The 24,677-nt window shown below is 38.3% G+C and overlaps 1 protein-coding gene and 1 long non-coding RNA gene across 14 annotated transcripts in view; one reads left to right on the forward strand and one right to left on the reverse strand.

Annotated features, from left to right (window-relative positions):
* CTSO (cathepsin O) lies at positions 297-23,233 on the reverse strand. 3 transcript variants are annotated; one of them, XM_021393414.1, is made up of 12 exons: positions 23,065-23,233; positions 19,334-19,465; positions 14,784-14,841; positions 14,108-14,214; positions 6,702-7,213; positions 5,851-5,956; positions 5,469-5,602; positions 4,676-4,843; positions 3,910-4,031; positions 3,310-3,473; positions 2,775-2,867; positions 297-1,927 (listed from the first exon to the last, which is right to left on the reverse strand). In XM_021393414.1, exons 5-12 carry the CDS (start codon positions 6,834-6,836, stop codon positions 1,893-1,895), a joined length of 957 nt encoding a protein of 318 aa, XP_021249089.1. In that variant the 5' UTR covers positions 6,837-7,213; positions 14,108-14,214; positions 14,784-14,841; positions 19,334-19,465; positions 23,065-23,233; the 3' UTR covers positions 297-1,892. The 3 variants fall into 3 exon arrangements, with proteins under 3 accessions (XP_021249089.1, XP_021249088.1, XP_021249090.1); XM_021393413.1 differs by having other exon boundaries at positions 14,104-14,214; XM_021393415.1 differs by lacking the exons at positions 297-1,927; positions 14,108-14,214; positions 14,784-14,841; positions 19,334-19,465; positions 23,065-23,233 and having other exon boundaries at positions 2,775-2,889; positions 6,702-7,229.
* Positions 7,242-24,677, forward strand: part of LOC110397308 — a 297,352-nt gene continuing 279,916 nt past the window's right edge. For 10 of the 11 annotated variants that reach the window (XR_002437685.1, XR_002437681.1, XR_002437687.1 and 7 more), the window contains exon 1: positions 13,181-13,301. This is a non-coding gene — a long non-coding RNA (uncharacterized LOC110397308). Of the gene's footprint in view, positions 7,376-13,108; positions 13,302-24,677 lie in introns of those variants that run through there. The other variant, XR_002437684.1, reaches the window with a different exon arrangement.

Below are 24,677 nucleotides of genomic sequence, written 5' to 3' on the forward strand. Positions count from 1 at the left end.
TTATTCTCATCAGCTTAAAAAGAGAGCTGTAGAGATCCAAAAGGAATTTCAGTTTAACATCTCCAAAAGCTAGATTTTGAGAAAATATTGAATCCTGAATCTGTGGAAACCCAAGCCTCTTGAATTTTGTTACACAAGAATATAAAGGCCTTCCTTAGAAATACTTACTGTTAAGAATAGTAGAGATAGATAAATGCCTACTTCACTTCTGAAACTTCACTCTTGAAATAAAGCAGTACTGAAGTTCTTCTTTTGTTGTCTTCTTCTAAAGCAAGCATAACATTCACAAAACAATATGACAGCCATTTAGAGTGTTTTTTAATCACAATATCATTGAAACAAGGATAAAATTGATGCATCATAAAAAGCGAAGTCACTTTGACCATAAAGTAGATAAAGCTGGGCCATCTTATTAGATTAGACTCTCGGTAAATGCTTCCCTTGAAAGTACACATTTGCTGCAAGCCTTAATTTCTGGGGAGTTGTTCTGTATCTTTGTGCTCTAGTTAGATTGGCTTGGTTCTACCTTCAGAAACAGATAGAACTTATAGGTTTGATACTGCTATAAAAACACATTAGCTGTTCTTCTCCCATTAGAGAAGTGTGCTATTTGTTGTCTGTAATCTGCTAAGGGAAGGCCATACTACACAAAAGGCTTCCCCTTTTGTTATTCTGAAGTTTGAGCCTGTTAAACGTAGGAACAGAATCTGACACTTAGCACTTGAGTCTTTTTTTCCCTACTTAAAATATTAACTCTTAGAAATGGAAGGACTAAGGTGACAATATGAGAGACAGTGATGAGCATTCACGGCATCTGTTATAAAAACATTAACATGATCATTAATACGGTACAGCAAATGCAAAAAAAACATAGAATTGTTTCAATACCTTTCATAACAGTGCTCAACAAAGGACACTGGTAAAGCATTCCAGATGACAAATTCACAGCATCTTAGAAATGCATGTTTAGTTGTCAGTTCTAGTTACATTTGCCTCCAACTGCAGTTATCCAGATCAGGAAAGCCGGAAGCACCTTATGATTCCCAGCAAGTCTCTCCTACAAGTTCAACTGAGTTTAATATTTTTGTAGGGAAATCTACTCTATTTGGAATATGCTGTAATTCCTAACTTTCTAAGGGTGGCAAATACATTACACCTCTCTACAGCCATACCTTTTTTCTATAATAGATGATTTTTCATTTCTACTTCACAGCTGGTTTCACTGGTAGCTGTGAAGTAGAGAGGAGAGGAGGTATGGAATTGACAGCTATCAAAGCACAGAATGGTTGGGTTACAAACACTTCTGTCCTGGCAGGGCAGGGGATGTTAAGCCACTAGAACTGCCTTGGTTCATCTAAATACAGTTGACAAGGAGGATGACAAAAATTAACGTCAACCAGAGGTGCTAGAAAAGCCAAAACAGGTAGCAAAATAAGTGTTTTCTTCCAGCATCCTCCTTCCCCTCCCCGGTAAAAAGCAGACAATCATCATGCTGCTGCTGTTCAAAGCATTTTGATTAGACTCCATCATACCGATTATCAGGTTCAAATTCCTTTTCTTTTGCCATTGCTTCTTCTCTCAAGATAATTTTTTATGGGGTGTACTTTTTAGTATTCAGTACCTAAGTTCACCTTAGCAGTTTCAATCCATCTTTGTAACTTCCTTCTGCATGCTCTGTGGTTGATTCAGAGTATTCTCATTCCATAGGAGACCTGATACACAACACATACGCCAAATAAAAACAGTTTTAAAAACTTCAGCTGACCATTTCCTGTAATGCCTCAAAAGCAGAACTCCTCATACAGTTCATTCTTATTTTAGGAAATGTTGCTCTGAAGTAAAATCTTCATAGATGGTGTATGCCAAATGATAATCCTGGTCATTGGCCAGAATCAAACAAATACTGATGAAACTGTATCTGCAATACCTACAAATGAAACAAGAAAAAACTGTAATAAGTACTAGGAACAGAGACTTGTCACAAATAAATTACCAGAATTCACATTCCTATTATGTCCTTTATCCTCCACGCACTAAGTATTGGGGTAGGGTGGGGGCAGGAAAAAAAAAACACAGCTGCAACTCTTATTTCTTCACTACCTGCCATTGTTTATAGTTGAGCCCTATTCTTCTTCCTCCTCTGCTTCCATGTTCAAAACTCAAGATCTTTTTTGAGGATTCAGCACAGAATCCTTGGATGGGAGTTTTACCAGTCGTACCTCTAACTTCAGAAACTTGGCAGAAAATGAGTATTTAACAATACAAAAGCCCCTCAAATGTCAAGAAAAGGCAGACAGCAGTACAGGGAGAAGACAGAACTAGCAATAAAAGGATATACCTCTATCCTGCAAGAAAAGTCAAAGACACGGTACACAATTCCAAAGCACATGCAGATCCACTTTCCCTATCTGTTTGCTGAACTTAGACATCTGCATCCACCAGACAAGAATCGCAGCTGTTTTATTTATGCTGCATACAGCAACATCACTAGCCTAGATTGATGATACACAACTGTACACTTGACAATGCCATTACCTTTCCATGGTAAGGTACAGTCATACTTAAATTACTATGGCTTATGTAGCTTAACATTTGCATGATGTTTTCAGTCACTCAACCACACGGCTTGGCCACTATTTTTCTACCTGAACTCATCTAACCTCATTCAAAACATAGCAACAATTTGTATTTCCTCGATGAGGATCCCACTGTATTACTTTACTTACATGGAGCAACATATGGCCTTTATCACTTCCGTTATTTTTTGGACTTACCACAGACATTGCTGCCTATCTTAACACGAATGTAGCCATCTATTCCCCACGTACGGCCCCAAGAGTTCTGTACAATCCAGTAAGGGATGCTACCTGGAAAATGCATTTTCATAAACTGGAGACAACATGATAATTAGGAAGCATAATGAATGCTAACATTCTATAAAGTTAATTAGCATTTTAATATCTCATAGAATGCTGACTAGATGACATAATACAGAGAAGCCTCGTATTCTTCGCAGAAAGGACAGAGATAATACTTCAGTGTAGAACAGACTGGATATATCCTACGTTAGGGTAAAGATATAGATACCTGTGTTCTCATCTTTACAGGGACATTAAGTCCCACAAAACCAAAGGAACACAGAGAAGAAGAATTTACTGGGATCAGACCGCACTTCCAGAATTGAGTTGACTTTAACCTAAGCAGTTCTCCAAAGTACAAAGCACTGTGGATTTTAATATCCTGCCCCACAGGAGGCAAGTTGCGAGTGTGAAAAAACAAAACTTAGAAGCTCAGTTGATGGAAACATACCTGTTCTGTCAAAACCAGTGATAAGTACAGCATGATTTGCTTTTCCACTGGAGCAGTGATACTGTATGATCCCACCAAGGTAATCCTGCCAGCTAACTGCATCTACTGTTACTGCCAAAGGACCCCAGTCAACAAGTATTCTCATCATCTCCTCTTCTTGACCACTGTGAAAGAAGTGAGTGATAATGTAGAATTTAAAGTTAGCACAGTAAAGCAATTTGAGAGGTGGTAATCTACTTAAGTATGACTTAATAATCAAATAATTAAACTTTCTCCTATGAGTTCTACACACCACACAACATACAACAATACATACGCATTTTATTTACTACAACACAGGGCACACAGATATGGATTAGGTGCCAATCCAAAGACACAATGCTGTTAAAAAGTCTTGGTCAAGTGGGCAATACTAAGCACCATGTACCCCTTATGTCCCACTCCTCTCAATTAAAAAACAACTATATATTATTAATTCCCATTAGTTTTTCAAGCATTCCAATGAAATTAACCTCACACCCTTTGGCTTAATCAGCAGACTCCAGTTAGTGAACGCTGAAGTGAAAGTACAGCAAATAAAAAGAATCAGCAAGTAGTTACCTGAAGTCATATGCAGCAAATCCTGTTATTGAAACTCCAAAATCTGAGTGAGCAAAATAATGGCACAGTCCTGTATGAGCTTTAAAAGTGTACGCTGAGTCTCTCACAAGTTTGACTTTTGTCTGCAAAAAGATAAATGAAAGACAATGTAATGTGCTTGGCTTTAGTTCTATGAAGATCAAAACTGGCGTTGAACCTGACCGCAAAACTCTCTCAGAATTCAGTACATTTTTACAAGAATAGAAAAACAAAAGAACCTAAAACAGGGATAAACAAGGTCAACTTTATTCTGAGGCTCCCAAAACTCTTCCGTAAATTTACACTGTTTGCAATAAAAACACAGAAATTTGAAAATCTCCACATCCCTCTTCCTCCTAGATGTTGGTGCCCAAACTGGACACTCAAATCCACATAATGACTGTTGGATAAATGGCCACTTCTACATTGGTACTGTATAGTATTGTTTCAGTTGATTTCAATGGAAATAATGCACCTTCCAAAGAATATTATTCTCATCCCTTATGGGATAATTTATTACATGCACAAGTAACATATATAGATTATAAAATTCTAATCAAGTTTCAATTCTGCTTGAAGCAGTGCTTAATTCTAGACTAAATAAATAACCATATACACACAAACAAAAAATCAGATGACCTGTAAAGCATACATTCCCTCATACCCTTCACTTTTTCCCCTGTAAAAAAAAAAAAAAACAACAAACCAATGCTAAAGAAGGGTTCAAAATTTATAGAAAGTTTCAAACCTGATTCAGCCAGCTCAAAGCAGTTATCGTGGAACCACCGCTGCAACCATAATTATTGTATGAACAATCGATAACCTGCTGTACGCTGAGTTCTTCCAGATTATTTCCTTTAATTGCATAGGCAGACTCTATACCACCCACAACACTGAAAGCCCAGCAGCCTCCACACTGAAAGAAAGAAGAGAAATGGGGAAAAAAGTCTGCTTTGCTTTTGAAACACGATACAGAAAAAAGCAAGTACAAGGGTCTTCCAGTGCTCTTCATTTACTACAACATCTTTGTTTTTAAGTCAATATAAACACTGAATTGCTTTTTTATCCCCACTGTACTATTTTGTGAAAGCAAGAAATGAACTAAGGGTGTCTTATTTTAAGGATTCCTTCCTGACTCATTTTTGCTAACGTTAAAGCAGTCCTTTAAAATAGGTCTAGGCACACTCTTTAGTGCTAGATATGTATTTTCTTAATCACCGACTGAGAGTCGGGAAGAAATTATTTTTTAACCATGTTATTAAGTTTTTGAAAAGGATGCACTTAAGGAGACAGCCTACAGTTTTCTGTTGTCTGAAGTATTTTATAGAATTATATTAGATTACAACTTGCATTACAACCTGCCATGAAAGCACCTCCAGAGAGGAGGAGTTTGGTAGTAAAGGTATGGTGCCATGTCAGTGCTCCAAGTCTTGAAGCAGTGCTGATCCTTCCCTGTCCTTCACTGTGCTCTATGATGTACTTGCTGGAACTGTCTCTAACCAGTGCTTGAGAATCAGCAAAAGGAAATCACCAGCACTTACTGTCTGCTGATTTCTCACTTCTGCAATGACTTTCTTGTCCCTCCAGTCAAACTTCTTTGGCAAAGGTTTTTCCTTTCCCCGTGGCACTTTTATGTATCTGGGGAGTTTGTGAGGTATGCTTCTTAAGTAAATAGCTAAACACAGAATACAAATGCTTGTAAATCCGCTTAAACAAATGACAAAAACAAATACACAACGCAAACCCAACCTGTTTTACTAGAAGCCATAATGGTAGCTTTGATCTGTAGTTACAATCATGAAATGGCACAGCATTCTCAAATCCATACAGCAATCGTTATACTCCAGAACTAATTTAAATATTCTTACAGTTTTAGAAAGAACAGAAATATTCCATGTGGGAAATGTGAGGACAGTTTTGTACCTTTGAACTCTTCAGGCAACAGGTGAGAAAACTGATTTATTCCATAGAAAGCAGATCCGTTGTCATTTGATGGTGAATTCAGTAATCTAATTCTTTTAGTGCTTTCCTGAATAAAAACAAAAGTATCGCAACTGTGAAAAAAAACTGTAAGAGCAGGTTACCAACAGCAAACATGACCTTAGAATCACAGAACCATTAAAGCTGGAAAAGATTTCTAAGATCCTCAAGTCCAACTACCAGGCTATTCCCACCATACCAACTAACCATGCCCCTCAGTGCCTCTCACACAGTTCTTGAGCACTCCCAGGGACCGTGACTGCCCCACCTCCCTGGGCAGCCTGTGCCAGTGCCTCACCACTCTTTCTGAGTAGTTTTTCCTAATATCCACCATGAACCTCCCTCCCTGGCACAACTTATGGCCATAGCCCCTTGATAACTTGCTCACCTCAAAATTCAGCACAGACTCACCCTGGGTTCTTATCAGACCAGTCTGAAAGCGATTAGACTAATTTTAGCGCCAAGAAAGTCAGGAAGAAACACTTTTAAAGTGCACAGATAGTATAAAATCGATATGAGACCAACAAAATAAATAAGCTGAGAACAAGCCCGTTAAAGTCATCTGATGCCCTTATCGGGTAGCACAACACGGAGACACATGAAAACATTTCATCCTTAGATTTAACCTTGCCGCCTTTTACGTTATAGAACCAACATAACGTTACAGGACTGCACGCAGAACAAGGAGCATCCAGTGGTAACCGGGCACAGCTCGATGCCGCCCCCTGGCGTCGGGAACGGGGAAGAGAGGAAGCCGCAGGCACAGCGGAGGGAGTAGGGCATCAGGGACCTACCCGCAGCGCCGCCGCTTCTCCCTCCCGTCCTCCTCCGTCCCACGGAGGGCGCCTCGCAGCGCCCGCGGGCACCGGCAGCGCGGCGCCGGCTGCTCGCAGCAGGCAGCACGCCAGCACCAACGGCAGCACCACCATCGCCGCGGGCTCCCAGGCCGTGCCTAACTCCCTGCTGGCTCCGTGCCCGCTCCGCCCCCAGCTGCCGAGTCATAGCGGGTGGGGTCTCGAGGGAGATCCCCGCCCAGATTGCGGCCGGCTCCTTGCAAGGAGGGGCGTGGCCAGTTTCTTGGCTTTCAAGGCTGTACACGAGTGGGGGGTTAGTAGGGCAGGGCACGGCAGGGCGTTGCGCGGGGTGGCCGCCGGTGGCCGCCGGTGGCCGCGAGGCGGGAAGTGGCGCGAGATGGCGGCTGTCCCTTGAGGTGGTTGCCTGACGTCTCCTCAGGTGTGGCTTTGCAACTAAACAGCAACGGGGAAGCTTTCTTTTTGGAGTGAGATTGCGTTATCCGAATTATTATCTGTCAAAGGAAGTGAAAAGCAAAAAACCAGTACTTCATGATACACCAGCAGCTCCCTCCGGCCTACCCTGCTGATAAAGGACCACTCATATTTATTTGTAGTGATGTCAAGAACTGCTTTTCTTGTGAAACACATGAGGGCAGCAAAGGACTTTTGGAAAGGTAATCACAACCACGCGGTTCCTTAAGAAACAAAAATAAAAAAAGAGAAACAAACCCTCCTATTTGGGGAAAACGTATCCAGAACATTATCATGTATATATCACATTAACATATATATTTTTATATAATATGAACGGGCAGGTGGTCCCTGCTCTGTTTTGAATTACTCCAGTGTAAATCTAGTCCGGCTTCATAAAGATAAAGGAAAATAATGGAGTTCACCCTAGGCAGGTGAATTATGTAATTGTGTATTTTCTTTATGTTGCAAGATTTTTCTTTCCCAGAAAGTCTATCGGATGTTCTATTAGTAAAAGCTTTATTTTTAATAGTATTTTATGTATGTATTTATTAGTCATGCTGTTCGCTAGAAATTTTTAATGAGCCGAAACAATGCATGCTAAAAGAAGCAGCCATAATGTATACGTTTTGGAACCCCTACATTCATTTTAAAGCACTTGCTTTGAATGAAAGTATTCGTGTATTAACAGAACCAAGTTCTCAACAGGTGCAAAATTCCCACTTTTAAAGCTATCCGTAACTCACACCAGTATAATTAGTGGGAAGATTTTTATAGTATGACAGGATCAGAGTTAGACAGCATATTAATACTTATTAGACTACCTTTATTTTTCTGCTCCCTCACAGTGATGCTTCATTGCTTTTTGAAGTGGTTAATTGAATCCTGTAAGATAGGTTACCCTTGCTGCACTTTGGCCTCTGTGTTTGTAATTATGGCAAACAGGAAAAAGTACAGTAAATGACTTCCGCGTTGAAGATGGTTCTTCCAGGGATGGGTATTTTCGCTGCTAAATGCAATCGTGAAATGTGGCAACCAAGTGTTAATGCACCTGTAGGGAAGATGCGTGCCCTGCACTTTGATAGTTATCTACACAGACTTTGGCCTTCTGCATAAGATGTTGAAAAAATGGAAAATGAATCCCTTTGTATTGTGCAGTCCTCAGCCTGCTAAAGTAGAAATAATTAAATCCAGCAGCAGGTGGAGCTGAGCACCTTGTCTTGAGATTTGTAGAGAAATAAGGTTTCAGGAGAAGCTTAAGCTTCTACTCACTTAGGGAGAAACACCACTGCAAGTCCTTAAGTACAGTTGCAGTGGTAATAATTATTGTATGTAAATAAAGCAAATGAGAATTGCAGTCTTGGGATGAAATCTGGTCCCGTTTAAGCCAATGTGAGGGTGAATAAGCAGCATTGCTGCAGTTAGCATTTTGAAGCCTGCTTTTATCAGCCTTGAGTTAGACTTTGAAGTTCACAAGAGGCAGAGAAAACTACTCATGGCAATACTCGTATTTGCAGGAATAACCGACATCTGTAAGGAGTTACCCTAGCTAGATTTTGAGAAATATCTTGGTTGACCAAGACCATTCTCCTGTTAGTTATCTGGAAGTGCTCGAGGCCAGGCTGGATGGAGCTGTGACGTGGTCTAGAGGGAGCTGTCCTTGCCTGTAGCAGGGGGTTGGAACTAGATGATCTTACAGGTCCCTTCCAACCCAAACCATTCTATGATTCTGTCTTCCTTTGCAAGCAATGAAATAACTGTAGGACCTCCTCCTGCTTCTCAAGCCTGGCTCTTCTGTATTTTACCTGAGTCTCCTAAATGCTAGTGTCTCCAACTGTTATCTCTTTTTCTTCCCCTCTCTTCAGTCCTTTCAGTGGGGTGAAATATGAGTGTAGAAGGCTGGCTGCTTAATTATGGGACAGAGTGCTCTCAGGTACTGCTATTTTGCAGAATATCCTTTGGAAATTTCTGTAAATTGTCCAGTTAATTTACTGATATATCCTTCTTGCATACATCAGCATCTTTGTTGGTATAGGAATCTCATGAGTGTACAGGAGGGCTTGCCAAATTCAGGTAGAGGGAGAAAGAGGTACAACTTAGAAATCTGGTTATCCTACATAGATTTTTCACTCATTACTTTGGGTTATTTCCTATTCAGTTGTAAGAATTGAATTTGCTACTTAGAAAGAAGTACAACAGAAATTTGCCATATAAGGAGGACTTAGGAGTTGTTATGCTGATGAAAAATCTGGAGCCAAAGTGAAGGACAAAATGGTTTGGGCTTCAGATAGTTTTCTTTCTGCTGAAATTAATGTAATTATTCTATGAATGAGAATTTGAACATATTTGGAAGCTAGGATGTCATAAGGAAAATAAACTGTGTGTACATAAATTGTCAGCCATGTCCATTCTGGGTTTATAATTATACTTTTTTTTTTTCACTTAAATTACTATTTTTTTTTTCAAAAGAAGCTGAAAACCTTTGTAAACAAAAATACAGGCACACAGTTATTGTTTGGTCCTGGTGGTGGCTTAAGGAAGGGTTGTTCTTTTTTTTGGTTCATAAGGATATGGCGATTCTGCTCTAATTTGCCCAGGGAGTTGAAACTTTACAGGTTATCTTATAAAACAGTTATGAATAATTTAGTATTTCTTCTATACATTATTGGTTCTCATGTGTAACTGACCAGAGAAAACTAGAAAGTCTTTTGAAAATCCTGACTGTGACAAGTGTTACCCTCTAAAGAGGAAAATGTTTTTGTAGCTCAGCTTTTCCTTGGGACATGAAGAATTTATTAAATTTTAAGCCCTTCTTCCTACTAGGCAGGGCAGTCATTGAAAAGGTCATCTTTTAAAACAGATTTAAGTACATTCTGCATTACAAAAAACATTTGATTTTTTTTTTCATATTTTTTCATGCATAGTCATGCACATAGTACCTATGGTGCATTTGCTGCCGTAACTCAGTAATCAGAGTAAATATGAGATCACAACCTGCTTGAATTTGAAGGAAAGTAGTCTCTGCTTAGTTTTAGATGTTAATTACATGTTAAATGCTTTACATTTAAGTTTCAGTTAAAATGAAGGATATCACTGTAATTTTTTAAAACATCTTTTAATAAATACATCGAGGTAATTCTTAAAGGAACATATAGTCTGAAGAAATTTATATGTATGTAAAGGATTTTCAAGCTAAAACTTACATGAATACTAAGTTGTAGCTTCCTACGCTTTGAGCCCATTCGCCTTGTCAAAATGCTTGTTACCAGTGTGTCACTAGGCTAATGTTCTGCTGGTGAAATGCTTTTGTGTGGTTGTCTCTGGGGCAGGAAGGCATTATATTTATGAACAGGTGCTAATGAATCAGTATATTCTGCAATAGGTATATGCTCTGAGCTGTCTGGTGAAGAATTCTGTGAACTGTTTACAGCTCTGGAGCAGACTGTGCTCTTTGTTGGCAGGTTAGTAGGTAGAGAAGAGATGCATAGCCCATCTTTCCATTTAATTTAGCTTCTCTCTAAAGTGGCTAAAGAAGTTGTAGTAACCTTGCTACCAGGCTGAACTTAGATTACTAGAGGACATTATTAAGAGGAGTATGTTATGCTGGAGTTTGCAACTTGAGTACCTTTGCTGTAAGCAGTAGACTCCTTCCCATGCTGTAGGTGGAATACAAAGCAGTATACTTCTCAGTAAAGCAAAGTCTAGGAGTGCACTTTTCCTTTAAGGATGAGCTGTCTCATAGCTGTGGAGTGAGGTGAGTTTGTCTCTTTAAATGCATTAAAAATCCGTTCTTTATGGAGCCAAATGTGTAGAGAAGGGGGAGTTTTCTGCCTGCTCAACCAAAGTAGTGCCACTATGGAGAGTCCCTGTAACATCCTCCAGCAGCCTGGGGTGGCTGCACTCTTGGCAGCTCCTGTGTCCCTAGTGAATGGCTGGTACAGCCTTCCTGTGCTCAAGAGATACTAGGTTGACACACCGGCAAAAATGAAGACCTTCACTGTTTTATTGGGATGCTGAGACAAATGGTCCTTTTTATTGATGTTGACCTTTTTTAGGACCATGAAGTTGAGATTAAGGCTTAATGCCATCTCGCTTGAAAGCCAAGTATGTAGTGTGCTACAATTTCCTTGCTATTTAAAACAGCATCCCATCAGTCTGTAGTCTTTTGTTCACTTGTTTTTCTAATCACCTTGGAAAGGGAAGGTATTTTTTCCAACCCCTGATGCAAATCAAAATATGAAGACAAAAAGACCAGCATGTGGTCTGCTGTAAATTCCCAAATAGCTTTTTTTCTAAGTGCGAATATAGTACCTAGCTGGAATAGAACTACTCCAACATGAAAGCTTGGTAAGTGATGAGCTGCAGACCCCCTCTGGCTTGTCTGGTTAGCCTTCCTTAAATTCATTAAAAAACTCTCAAGTGGAATTTAGCTTCTGAACACTTTGTTCTTATTAATCTTGTAGTTGCTGACTTACAACCTCTGGGGAATAGGAAGAGAAGCTAACAAGATGACAAAATCTAAAAATATCTCCATTACTTTCCACGTGAAGTATCCTTATAAATGCGTTTGGTTCATTGAAACATTAAACTCCAGATTGTTGAGGTAGTTTTCAGTAACTGTATGGAAGAAATACGGAGTGGTTTTAATGCAAATTTAGCACTTGAATACTGATCATTCACCAGAGAAGATACAAATTTTGACTTTGCAACTTAGTTGTTGTCAGTTCAATTTGATTCTTGTAACCATTCTGAAGGATGAAAATGTAGGAAGAGCAGTTGTATCACTAATACAAACATGGTACTAAGTTAACTGTGCAGAGGACGTGATGTGGAAGGATATAAAGCATAATAATAGCTGCATTAAGTTAAGAATTAATTTATAGGAGAAAATCACAGTTTTTTTCATGGGACGAGAGAGTGGGGGCTGCATAAAAAATTTGACTTTAAAAAGGACTTTGGACTCAAAAGTGTCCAAGTAGAACAGAAAGTAGAAGGTATTCAGGTAGAACAGTAAGTAGAAGGTATTCACTTGAATAAAATGCACAGCAGTGGCATGTTCGTTCTTAGAATTTCAAGGTTTGATCTAATAGTTGATTTATATACCGTATTATTTCTTTAAACTCTGTTTAGTATGATGCATGTGCTACTCATGTAGCAGCAGGGATGAAAATGCTACATATTATAGAGACACTCATTGAATATATTTCTGTGTAACTATTCTGTGGTGAATGGCTTTCATTCAAACATTACATACTATCAAGGAAAAAATTGTATATGTTATTTTTCAATACTTTTTCTTCAATTCTAATCTGCTGTACCATGTAAGCACTGCACTTTAAAGGGAGGTTCAAATGGGTAGCTGTGGAGATAACTACAGGAAAGGTTATACTGTTCTTGTGCCACTAAAATCAGTACATAACTGGAGAGCTAAAGCAGGCAGGATCCTCATTTGTTATATAATGCCTTTTCACATTTGACTCAGTGTTTATGTTCGAAATAGAGTGCATTTTGAAGTCAGGAGTAAGTAAATGATGGAAACACCTACTTTGTGAAGGATTTATTATAGTCCAGATGTTTAAGCAAGACTGCTAATCAAATTGTTAACTCTTCCTGGCTGATGTGACTTATACCTCGATGACAGGAGTTCTACAGTTAAGAATAAAAAATGATTGCACAAGCAATCAGCAGGTGTGAAGCTCTGGTTTGATCACTTTTAACCTCACTACTTCCATGAAGCAAATATTTACTTTTTCAGAAATGTCTCTGTTTAAAAAACCTTGCTTGGTCAACCAAGAAAAAAGCCAACAAAACCAAATCAAACTCTCAACTTTTTTGTTTCTGTGATCAGCCAGTGAGCTTTGTGGCAGGGTTTCTAATATTGTATGAAGCTTACTATATCTGAATTTCTAAAATTGCATTGTTCTTTCATATCTTAGATCTGTGTTATACCTATTTCCATGAGAAAATGTGATGTTCAGAGCATCGAGTCAGAAAAGAGTTCAGCTTTTTCAGAGACTCCCCTTTAAGCAGTGGGAATAGGTCTCAAAGAACCTGATGAACCTACAAGTACGTGCAGACTAAGAACTGACAGAAGTCGCTATATCCAGTTGCATTTCCTTGGTCTCACGGGTAAGTATGTTAAGATTTCTCTTAACTGTAGCTTCTTAACAAGTCATGTTCAAAGAGCTGTGGATTTTGACTTCTTTCTGCTGCCTTTTGCCAGAGTTCTGTGTGGGTTAGGACTGAGAAGGCTCTCCTGTTTTAACAGTTGGGAATGCTGTGTCTCAGATGATGGAATAAGAAATATAGCTTTCTGCACATCGTATATCAAAGGGCAGAAAGAATGAAAAAGGGAAGTAAATTATGGAATGCTGGAAAGTAAAACAAAAAGCCAAACCAAAATAAACAATAAGACAAACAAAAACCCAACAAGTTCTACTTAACTTTATATCCTGGCTGTGAGGCAACAGTACCAAATCTGTACCAACCAAGCTGCTGTAACCTTACAACATTTGAGAGTTGGTCCTTAGCAATCTTCCCACAGATGCCTACCAGCAAAATCCAGGATTTATGAGGTGGTATGCAGTTACCGAGCCATCTATCATGACTGTCTTGTTCTTGATTGAAAACCCTTGTTCTTCCCTGCATGATTGAAAGGCTCAGTTGGCCTTTTTTGCTTCCATTTTGTGTGACAGTAAAGCAATGAACAACTTTCGTAGTTTGCCATGAAGATGAGTGGCAGTATGCTCAGGTGTGAGTTAGTGTTGTAGCCCAGGTTTTCAGAAAAACATCTGCAAGGAAGGTGAGTTTGATAACAAAGTATAAGAGTGCAGTTTGGAGACCTAAAACTTTGGAGAAGATAATTCTAGTGTTCTAGTTAATTAGCTGAACACATGAAAGCAATGTGTCTCAGTAAAGGATGCCAACTTACGTACTAGACTGTAAGAGCAAGGACGTGAAAAGCAGGTTGAGGGAAGTGATTATTTTCCTCTATTTGGCACATGTGAAGCTGCATCTGGAACACTGTTCAGTTCTGTCTCCCCTGTACAGGAAACAAATTGATATACAAGACTGACTCCAGAGAAAAAAAACATCAGAATACTAAAGCTTGTTATATGCAAGGAGAGGCTGAAAGTTGGGTTTGTTAATCCTGAAGATAAGGTGGTGGGAAGATCTTACTGCTGTTCTAAATTATCTCATGCTTAGCTATAGCAAGAGAAAGCTCAACTTTTCCAGTGGGTGCACAGTGATAGGACAAGAAGCATCAAATCCATGATGAAACTGTAAATCCAAATTAATACAAGGAGAAACATTTCATATTGAGGATGATTAGACACTAGAATTGATTATCCAGAGAGGTTGTGGAGTCTTGATTTTCGCAGATACTCAGAACTCAAGTAGAGAACTTCACCTAATTGCACCTGTTTTAAACCTTATGTTCTCCAGGGTAGTTCCAATGTGTATTACTCTATGAATCAAATTTCCTTATCTGCTAGGGATGGTTTAAAAAGTAATAAAAAGAAAAAGGAGAAAAAAAAAAACCTCCAAAAAGCCCAGTTGCTCTTACTATTTTGCAAGAGGTTAGCCTTAAGTGGTGTATGACAAAGTTACCTGATTGTGGAAGCTCATTCCTTCTTCAGTTAGATGTAGCCTTGTTTATCAGATCAAGCTAAAATGAAAAAACATTCCATGATTTCTCAGCCAGCAGCTTCATTTCTCTCCAGATTGCTATGAGATGTAAAATTTCTTTTCAGCATTAGATTTATTCAGGAAGACTACTATTTATGTTAGAGAGTTCCCTCAAATTTTCTCCGCGTCCCCTAGAAAGTAAATGTGTTCATTTGTTCTTGTGATACTACCTTTGAGATGGCAAATATATTTTTATATTATATACACATATTTTATATATGTAAACAATGTCTCTGAATTAATTGGAAACAGTACCTTTTTTATTGTCTACTTTTATAACACTCAGGTGGTGTGAGCATTTTTTTCACTAATATGGTATGATCACTGTATTTCACGTATGTGGTCTGTAGATAGGGTTATGTGTTCTGGCGCAAACAAAACATGATTTTCATGCTAGTGTAGCATCCGGACAGGAAGTTGTGTCCTTCCCTGCAATAACAGAGGTAACAAATGTTGTTTATATACCTAGGACTGAAATTCTTTTAAGGCTTTGTCCTTGCTTCTGAACCGTCAGTAATCTATATTATTTTGATTCACTTGCACATTATAAAGTAATCTTGTGTGGATAGTAACTGAGAATTTGTTGTTTCTCAGAATTTCAGTCTCTTATTGCCAAGAAAATTGGCAAAATGAGCTCTTTCTGCAAAATCATGCCCATGGCTATATTGATTAATTTGGAAATGTGAGCTAATTCAAAGTATGTTTGCATATAATTGTTAATGTAGAAAAATATAATAGAATCATTCAGATGGGAAAAGACCACTAAGATCATCTTGTCCAACTGTCATCCCATCACTACTATGCCTACTAAATCATGTCCTTAAAGTTCCTCATCTGCTGTTTTCTTGAAAATCTCCAGGGATGGTAACCTACCACTTTCCTGGGCAGCCTGTTTCAATCTCTTACTGCTCTTTCTGAGAAGAAATTTTTCCTTATATCTAACCCGAATCTTTCCTGGCACAATTTAAGTCCATTACCTCTCATCTTATCACTTTACAGTTACACGGGAGAAGAGGCCAACCCCCGCCTCACCACTACCTCCTCTCAGGTAGTTGTAGGGAGCAATAAGGTCACCCCTGAGCATCCTCTTCTCCAGACTGAACAATCTGTGTTCCCTCAGCTGCTCCCCATAAGACTTGTGCTCCAAACCCCCTCGCCAGCTTCCTTGCACTTCTCTGAACATGCTCCAGGGCCTCAGTGTCTTTCTTGTAGTACTCAAGGTGTGGCCTCCTCAGTGCCAAATGCAGAGGGGTGACAGTCTCCCTAATCCTGCTCACTACACTATATCTCATACAAACCAAGATGCTGTTGGGCTTCTTGGTGACCTGGGCACACTGTTGGCTCACATTCAGCTAGCTGTCAACTAACACCCCCAGATCCTTTTCTCTCATTTAGATTTCCAGCCACACTGGCCCAAGCCTGTAGCATTGCATGGGCTTTTTGTAACTGAAATGCTGGACCTGGCACTTGGTCTTGTTAAAGCTCATACAATTGGCCTCAGCCCAGTAATCCAGCCTGTCCAGATCCTTCTGTAGGGCCTTCCTACCCCCAGGCAGATTGACAGTACCTCCCAGCTTGATGTCATCTGCAAACTTCACTGAAGGTGCACTCAATCTCCTCATCCAGATCATCAATAAAGTTATTAAACAGGACATGCCCTAGCACCACCCCCTGGGGAACACCACTCATGACTGGATGCCAGCTGGATTTAACTCCATTCACCACTACTCTCTGGGCCTGGCCATCCAGCCAGTTCTTTACCCAGCAAAGAGTGTATCTGTCCAAGCTGTGGACAACATCCATGCTGTTGAACTAGAAGTTGTCCAAATGTATGTACACTAGAGAAGAATTTGTCTTTGAAGAAAAAATTATGTGACAAGAGTGTAAGAAAGTCAGGTTATTCCCAGTGAATAAGTGTAGTTCCCATAATATTTTTACATATATTAGTAATTATTTTAATAGTTTATACAGTATTCTTTATACACAAAAGGCAATCTTTAAAGGTAACTGCTTTGCAATCTTGAATCTAATTTTGTAATTTTTCATGCGTAATGTGTACCTACATTTATTTGCCTTAAGTTCTTAATAAAGTACTTGAATTATGAATATGACTTCATTTTTTTATTCTAAATTGTATCTTCTTCTGTGCCCTTTAAACTGCAATGAGTATATTAGACAAAAAGGAATGAAATGTCAAAATCTGTCTTCTTTATTCAAAATTCCCCAAAGTAAAAAGAAGTATATGGAGTGTAATTGCGAAAGCAGTTGTATTTGAGCATGGCCATGTATGGTGGGTTCCCTCTTGCTAACAGCTCAGAACCTACGCAGTTGCTTGCTAGCTCCCTCCAAAGTGAGATGGGGGAGAGAATAAGGGTGAAAGCTGAAAACTCATAGGTAAAGATCTTCATCTTTTTAACAAGTTTAATAATTTAAGGAAAGTCATGTGTGCTAGCAGAGCAAAATAAACAATTTTTTTCACTATTTGTCATTGCTGGGCAGATGTTTAGCCACTTCCTGGAAAGAAGGATTTCAGCATGTGTAATGGTTACGTGGGATGGTGAAAACCATAAATGTTCCTCCTTCTTTCCATGATCTTTCATCGCTGAGCATAATGCCATTAGGTATGGTATATCCCCTGAGTTGATTTGGGTCAGCTATCCTAGCCATTCTACCTACCAGTTTCTGGCACACCTTTAGCTGAGTCTCTGAGGGAGGCAGAGAAGGGAAAAAGAAAAGCACAATGTTGCGCAAGTATTTCTCAGCAGTGGCCTAAACACTGGTGTGTTATTAGCACTGCTTTAATCATAATTTCAAAATGCAGCACTGTCTAGGCAACTAGGAAGGAAATTAACTCCATCCCAGCCAGACTCAGCAAATGAAGATAGTACTCATCCATAATACTGGTTTGCTGTTCTCTGCAATAGTCATTAGCAAACCAAGTGTCAAGAGCAGTAGGTTATAAATGTGACATCCACTTAAAATTTTCCCTTCTTGGTAAAAATGCATTAGACTAAAAGGAGGGAAATATACAACCAAGTATACAGTTATTTAAAAAATAAAGTTGATAGATTGCCCTAAACTTGGTGGCTATGATGCTATAAAGGAACTTAAGATGTGTTTTCAATCTTGCTCTTGTTTACTTCTTTTACGTCAATCATTATTAGTTATTGGTGTTTAATTAACATGCTTTCTAAACATGCATTTCACATTGAGCCATTCTTTGGTTAATTTCGTTTGTGATTCTGTGTAATATTATATAGCTTTGCATGGAATTTCACAAAACAAGAGATGCTGAGCATTAAAACAAAGTTGGAGGTTATTTTATTTATTTTTAATTAACAAATATTTTCCTAAAAATGTCTTCCTGAAGTGTTACTGCTAACACCAAAGGAGGAAAGTGGAGAAAAATAATGGATTAAATGTTATGCTTCTGTGTAATGAAATATCTCTCTCATGTTAACAAGTGCTTTATGGTAGAATGAATTTCTGCTTGGTTTGGAGGAGTAGGAAAGCTTAAGAATCTATACAGAATATAAGAAAAAAAATATATTTCTCTTCTGGTTGGTCTTAAATCATGGCAGGTCATTGTTTTTCATGCATATGGATATTTCCTGTTATTTAAAAGGGGTGAAGCCAGATGTTTTTAGAAATACTTGGAAAAATTTGTTATCTCTATAACAAAAAGGCCACAATGTCGAAAATAGATTCTCAACCTGCAAATGCAAGCCATTCGGCTCCCACAAGTGCATTTTTATATATCTCTAAACTATTGTGTGATTTGATCAGTGAGCTTGGCCAGCTGTTTATAACATAGGGAACCAAGGTTTTCTTCATCTGTTTCTTTGAATTTGCCTTGCTTCTAGACCTCCTGGACAGAGTGCATGTAGTTGAATAATGTTGATTCCTAATGATGATCCTGTTGATCTTCATATTTTTTCCTGGCTTTGTTTAGCTGATGAATTTCGCTGTGTTGAGTTTTTTTTTGTCCCCATGAATAGGTTGTAATTCAAGAATAATTCATGCTATCCCTTTCCAGATTGTTGTCTGAAAATAATAATAATAATTTAAAAAAAGCCAAGAAACCTAAACTAGCTAAAAAGTCTCATTTTACCAATGAGATTCCTAATTAGGTTCCATTAAAAAATAGTGCAGTATTTTCTGATAGTAACGTAAATGGTGTTTCTCCAAGATGGTGAAAACTAATGCCAGAGCCATCCAAATCACTGTTGTGCAACAACACATCTTGCTACTTTGCTAGTAGATTGTTTAATATTACAGAACCATAAAACATGAATATAAAACACCCACCTACTTATCATCAACCTAAAATGAGTTGTTGCATAGCAAATAGGATGATGAAACATCACAGTGGGATATTAAGAGGAATGCAAAGAGATGTTTTATTTTTAGCATGGTTATTCTCCAAGATTGGTCTGTCTCTTATTACAGTTCAGTGACGTACTTAAACGTACCTTTCTTTATTCAGGCACTTGTGTCAGTGCCTAGGGATGGCTTGCAGAATCTGGGCTCCTGTTTGGAAAACCAGTTTCTGTGAGACTGCAGTGTCACAAGCTATTGTTCAACCCTTTTGATGTGTCTATATCCTGCAAAGAAAAAGCATTTTTAAAGGCTTCAGCTTTGAGCATTACAGGGCAATCCTGTATTATGTGCTGTGTAGTCTGTTTGACAATCTGCTCGTGCTGTTAAAGTGCTGATTTATGGAGGGATCTTCCTATACTTTTTTTTTCTTGAATAGTTAGAATTTGTTTCAAATTTCTTTTAGCATTATCATCAGGGCCATAGGCTATGGATCTATGAGGCCAGGCAAATAGAATGTGATGTTGCTCATTGTCACATAGAGATGAAGTGGTCATTAAGCTTTGCTGAATGCCTTTTTCCCAGGGGAGAGGATTAACAGAGAGATGAACTGTATCTGAGATATGTTGGTTATGCTGCTCACTGTATTTTTCAGAGTGCTCAGATGATGGTTTGAGAAAGTGAGTCGAACCTGCATAGCTTTTAATGTATAATCAAAGAACAAGCTTATAAGAGACTTGCTATTGGTGTTTTTTTTTTTTTTTTTGACGGCTCTTAACTATATAAATTGTAGATGAACATTGTCCCCTTAAAAGGAGCATATGCCTCATCCCACACACACAGTTTAAAAGAAGCAATTTAATTCTATTACTAAAACATTGTTTTAGACAGAAAACATTGTTTTAGACAGAAAACTTAAAAGTTTCACAAAGGCCCTGAGAACCTGTTTTCCTAAAGTTTACTTATGAGATATTATCATATGTTCTGTTTTGAGTTTCATTAAAGCAAGCAAATGTACTGGATGAATAAACACAACTGGAGAATAGTGCCTTACTAATTGCATATTTTCTGTGTTTGTATTGCTATTGCTAGATGCATGTCTGTAAATAACATAATTTCTTTCTGTTTTATTTTCCAGTAAAACCTTTTTGTATTATATTTTCTTCTGTTTTCAGCAAAGCTGTGAAGCTGCTACAGTCTTGCATAGAATGCTTGTATCTCTTTTTAAGACTATTAGAATTGTGTGCTGGTGAAATTATATTCTCTCCACTATTGTATAACAGAAAGGAAACATTTCAGGTTGCTTAATTAGTCACCATTAATTTCAGGTGCTTAACTGAGACTTCAGTATTTGGAAAAGGAACTTATTTGCATACTTGAATATTTTTGTACCTCCTTTGATCACTAAGTAATAACTGTACACAGATGGCAATCAAGTTTCTGATCTGAATGCAAATACAACAGCTTGTGAGTGCAACCTAGGGCTGTGGAGCTTCAGGTTGGGAGCTCTACTCAGAACTAAAAAATATTAATATGATGTATCTCCTTTAATTATGAAAATGGCGGAAGTAAGGGTTTTTGCATTAGCACATTCTGAGGGTTGTTGCTAATTTGTTCATAATAAAAATGTGTTCATTTCCTGTATCTTTTTTTAATCTACAAGAGCAATACAAGTCAATCACTTGCTGAGGAGCAAGTGAATGGAGTGAGTACTTTGTTTCAGGTTTAGAAACTAAGTTTTCTCCTTTCTCCGTTGGTCTCCTTTCTCCATATGGAAAGGGGACACTCTGTGAAGGCGCCTACATGGTCCTGCATATTCTATGGACGATCATTGATGTTATAGCACTCTGTAATTGATTCCTGCTTTCTCATTGCCCTAAGTTTTCTTAGCAATTATATAACCTTCTGTATAGTTGGGTTGGAATTCCATCTTCAGACAAAACTCCCATTGTTTCAGTTGCCATATTCATGTCTTCCTTTTTAAAGTTACGCTGGTAAATTGCAACTGCACAGCATGCCACTTTTTCCAAAGAGTATTCTGTTGTGCTAGACATTAATTTATTCACTTCAGATTGTTAAGCATCTTTGAAATGTTATGAAGGATTATGGACTTTGGAGGCAGTAAGGAATGGGGTTTAAGTATCAACCATGGGCAAGAAAAGAGCTTTTATGAGTGGGCATTTTACAATCCACGTGCCTTGTCCAGTCCCTTAAAATACTGATTTGAAGGGGCAGAATAATTTCTAGTCATTCAGCGAATGGAATGAAGTTGAACTTTCAGGTTGCTATTACCATCAATATTATTTCAAGCACTTCTTCATTCTCTTGTAAAGCATTTTATTTTTGTTGTGCATTTCAGTGGCTTTTGAGAGTGAGATGCATTAGTGATACAAGTAGTATTTTTTTTTTTTTACAGATTTCTAAATGGTGAGACTAAAAATGTCTTGCCTTCTAAAGTAACTTATTTTTTTCATCTTGTTGTTCAGTGGTGCACAGCCACTTCAGCCTTGGGAGCGATTTTCTGTGAGTGTTGTCAGCTATAAAATTCACTCTTGACCTATCTGCAGAGTTCTTCCTGAAAACAATTAAACGTCAGCGCTGTGTTCTTTCAAGGAACTTGACCTTTCACAGGCTTGACCTTCGGTTGACTTCCCAGCCTGCTTTGCACTCAATGGAAATTTCTGTGATGGAACATTATTAAGAATGCAATTTCCTTTCCCTCTGAAATATTAGCTACATTTCCAAGAGCCATCTTACAAAGCTTATTCATATGTGCAAAAAAAACCCCAGCAGATTGTTCAAGGAGAAATGCTGATATTGTTTGTTGCACTAGAGTATTCAGTCGGTATGTTGCAGTGACAAAATGAAGTGACCTCTGCATGAGGTGAATCTGCTGGTGTATCTCCTATGACTAGCGAGGCTGTTCGCCAGAAACCAATTTATTCCAGAGTGTTGACATTTACACCTATTACCTTCCAGTTTCATCTGATCCTTCAAGATCTCCAACTGCTTTAAATAGAACAGAAGATGAAAAATCTTTTTGCATTTTCAACGAACCTTTTTTTTTCTGGTCAGCATTTTAGTACTTGTGTTAACAGTGTACTATAAAAGTTACTTTGATATGCAAGGTGTTTTCATAATCCCTAATGTTGCAAAACAAACTGCTATTGATTTTTAACTGAAACTACTGCATAACTGTTTCATTACTTGAAGTGTAGTCAGCAGCATCCTATTACACTGTAACATAAGATTGTTTTTAATGTAAAAATATTAAGATAAATGGATTTTTTACAGTGTATTGTTCAACTTTCTATTAAATGGAATAATCAAGTAGGATAAGGCAGGTTTTCAAAATCACAGTATTTACTTTCATCAGAATAGGTATTTATTTTAAATAAGCCATTAATCATGTAGTTAAAACACTGATTTAAATATTCTACATTTGATTTGCTTTCTAATGTCTACATTTGATCTAGGAGAGAGACTGATAAAAAAGTTGATATAGCTGTGTTGGGAAACGCCCCAAGTTTTCCCAATGGGTTGCCCTCCTTGCGTGGGGAAGCACGACCACTCAATGTGAGTGCACGCAGCTTCAACTTTATTGTAACAACACACCATCTTGTATAGCCTATATGCTTCCAGGGATACAGGGTCTATGCGACCAAGCGTATAAGAGAACAATACTGTTACCCAGGCTAATTTTGTGTACAGTACATGTTGTTAAGTACAGAACTCTACTAGAAACACCACATTCCATGCAGGTATAACTTACCCCTTTCATCTAAGATTACATCGTAAATCATTAGTAAATCAGTAGCTACGTGCTGCAGAGCAACCTGCCCTCCAACATAGCTGTGTATTATAAAGGAATTAATGCTGCTATTACCTTGTATCTCCCGCTGTTCGGTGTCTGTCCTCCATTTTACTGGACCTGACCTTTCAAGCTCTGGAATAGAATGGTTTAATTAAGTAACTGATAACTCATGTAATGCAGGAGGAGTCAAATGAATTTCAGATACTTCCAAAGTCCTTCGGTGCCTCCCCATGAGCGTTTCTGTGGTGACATTGTTACATCCTTTCTCTAAGCATGCAGGTACTTGCAGTGCCTGTATGTACACTCAGTTTGCCCACAATTTTGACTCCATGCAAACATCCTGCTGCTTGGCAGCATGTTTCAGCAGTGCTAGGATGTGCTTTTCCACTTCAAAGCAGAGTGAGAGGCTTGAGAATCAGAAACAGGAAGCTTGAAAATTATGGTGGCACGGTAGAAAATGCAGTCTAGAAATACAAATAGAGAAAATCCTGTATTTTTTTTAAAGGGTAAGAGAATGGCATTAACACACATTTTTATACACTACTCTTTGAACTCCCTTTTTGTTCATGTGTAGGAGCTGGGGAAGAAGTGTGGTGACAATCACAGCTACAGTACACAGAAGCTCGATGTGAGCATTCTGCAGCATGATGTGTCTGGCCACTAATTCTTCAGTGTCCATTCCCCAGCCTTCTGTCACTGATGCTAGGGTAAAGCAAAGTGTCCTGTTTGCTGCAATGCTATTAGGATTAAGGTTTCTGCTTAGGTGCAAAATGGTGACTTTGCAGGTTTGCCCTTTTTGTTTCTCACTTGCATTTTTGCATTTTTCTCTTTGCTTGAGTAAAATAAAAAGTGCAATACACTCCACCTTCTTACTTCTGAGAACCGATACAAACCAGAAGTTTGCAAATTATTCCCCCTCCTTCACCTCTACTTCCATACACGCTTCTGAGCCGACGCTTTGGCTTTCATAAATTTTGGGACATTTGACTTTTTTCCTGAAACTGAAAGGCTCAGTATATTTCCCATGTGAAATCTCTCAAAGACACTGCAAGGTGGGAAGGTTTCCATGTGACTGTAAGCATATCTTACTTTTTCACAGCTGAGCAGCCCAGAAGTCTAAAATACTTGTTTTTATCTCTTAAGCAGTTATCAGCTGAAAAGGAAAATACATTTTTGTTCCACAGTAGCTTTTCAGACTTTGATTGTATTTCAGAAACACAAATGTTAGTTGGAATTCTCGTGCAAGAGTCTTAAACTCAGTATTTAAAAACCTAAATGTAAACTAACACTTCAGAGGTGGAAATTGTGAAAGGGTTTTTTTGTTACTTTCTCATTTTCCCTGCTTTGAAATTTTATCTCAAGGTCAGTTTAGAAGGCTATACGTGGATGGGAGTAAGTTGCTGGAATTCAGTATAAATTTAAAGCAGAGAGCCCCTGTGCAGTTAAGTGCTGTTTACAGACAGCAATACTAATATATCTTTCCAAAAGCTTCTGATTAAAAGAATATGCCATTCTAACGCTTCATACCAAACGAGAAAGAACAGAAATTTGATACAAGGAGAAAACAGCTCCTTGGCATAAAACTGTACAAACATTGGTGTGTTATAAGTCAACATCTTTCAGATGCTGACACGCCATTTTCTATCCTTGATGTACAGAGAGACCAACTGACAATAACCACAGAT

The sequence above is a fragment of the Numida meleagris genome, chromosome 4, assembly GCF_002078875.1.
Source record: "Numida meleagris isolate 19003 breed g44 Domestic line chromosome 4, NumMel1.0, whole genome shotgun sequence".
Lineage (NCBI taxonomy): Eukaryota > Metazoa > Chordata > Aves > Galliformes > Numididae > Numida > Numida meleagris.

Coding starts and splice junctions, on each gene's coding strand:
- CTSO (XM_021393414.1), bottom strand. CDS start 6,836: ATGGTGGTGCTGCCGTTGGTGCTGGCGTGCTGCCTGCTGCGAGCAGCC. Junction 5,957..6,701: donor GAGAAGCGGCGGCGCTGCGG/GTAGGTCCCTGA, acceptor GTTTTTATTCAG/GAAAGCACTAAAAGAATTAG. Junction 3,474..3,909: donor TTTGCTGCATATGACTTCAG/GTAACTACTTGC, acceptor CTTCTTTCACAG/TGGTCAAGAAGAGGAGATGA.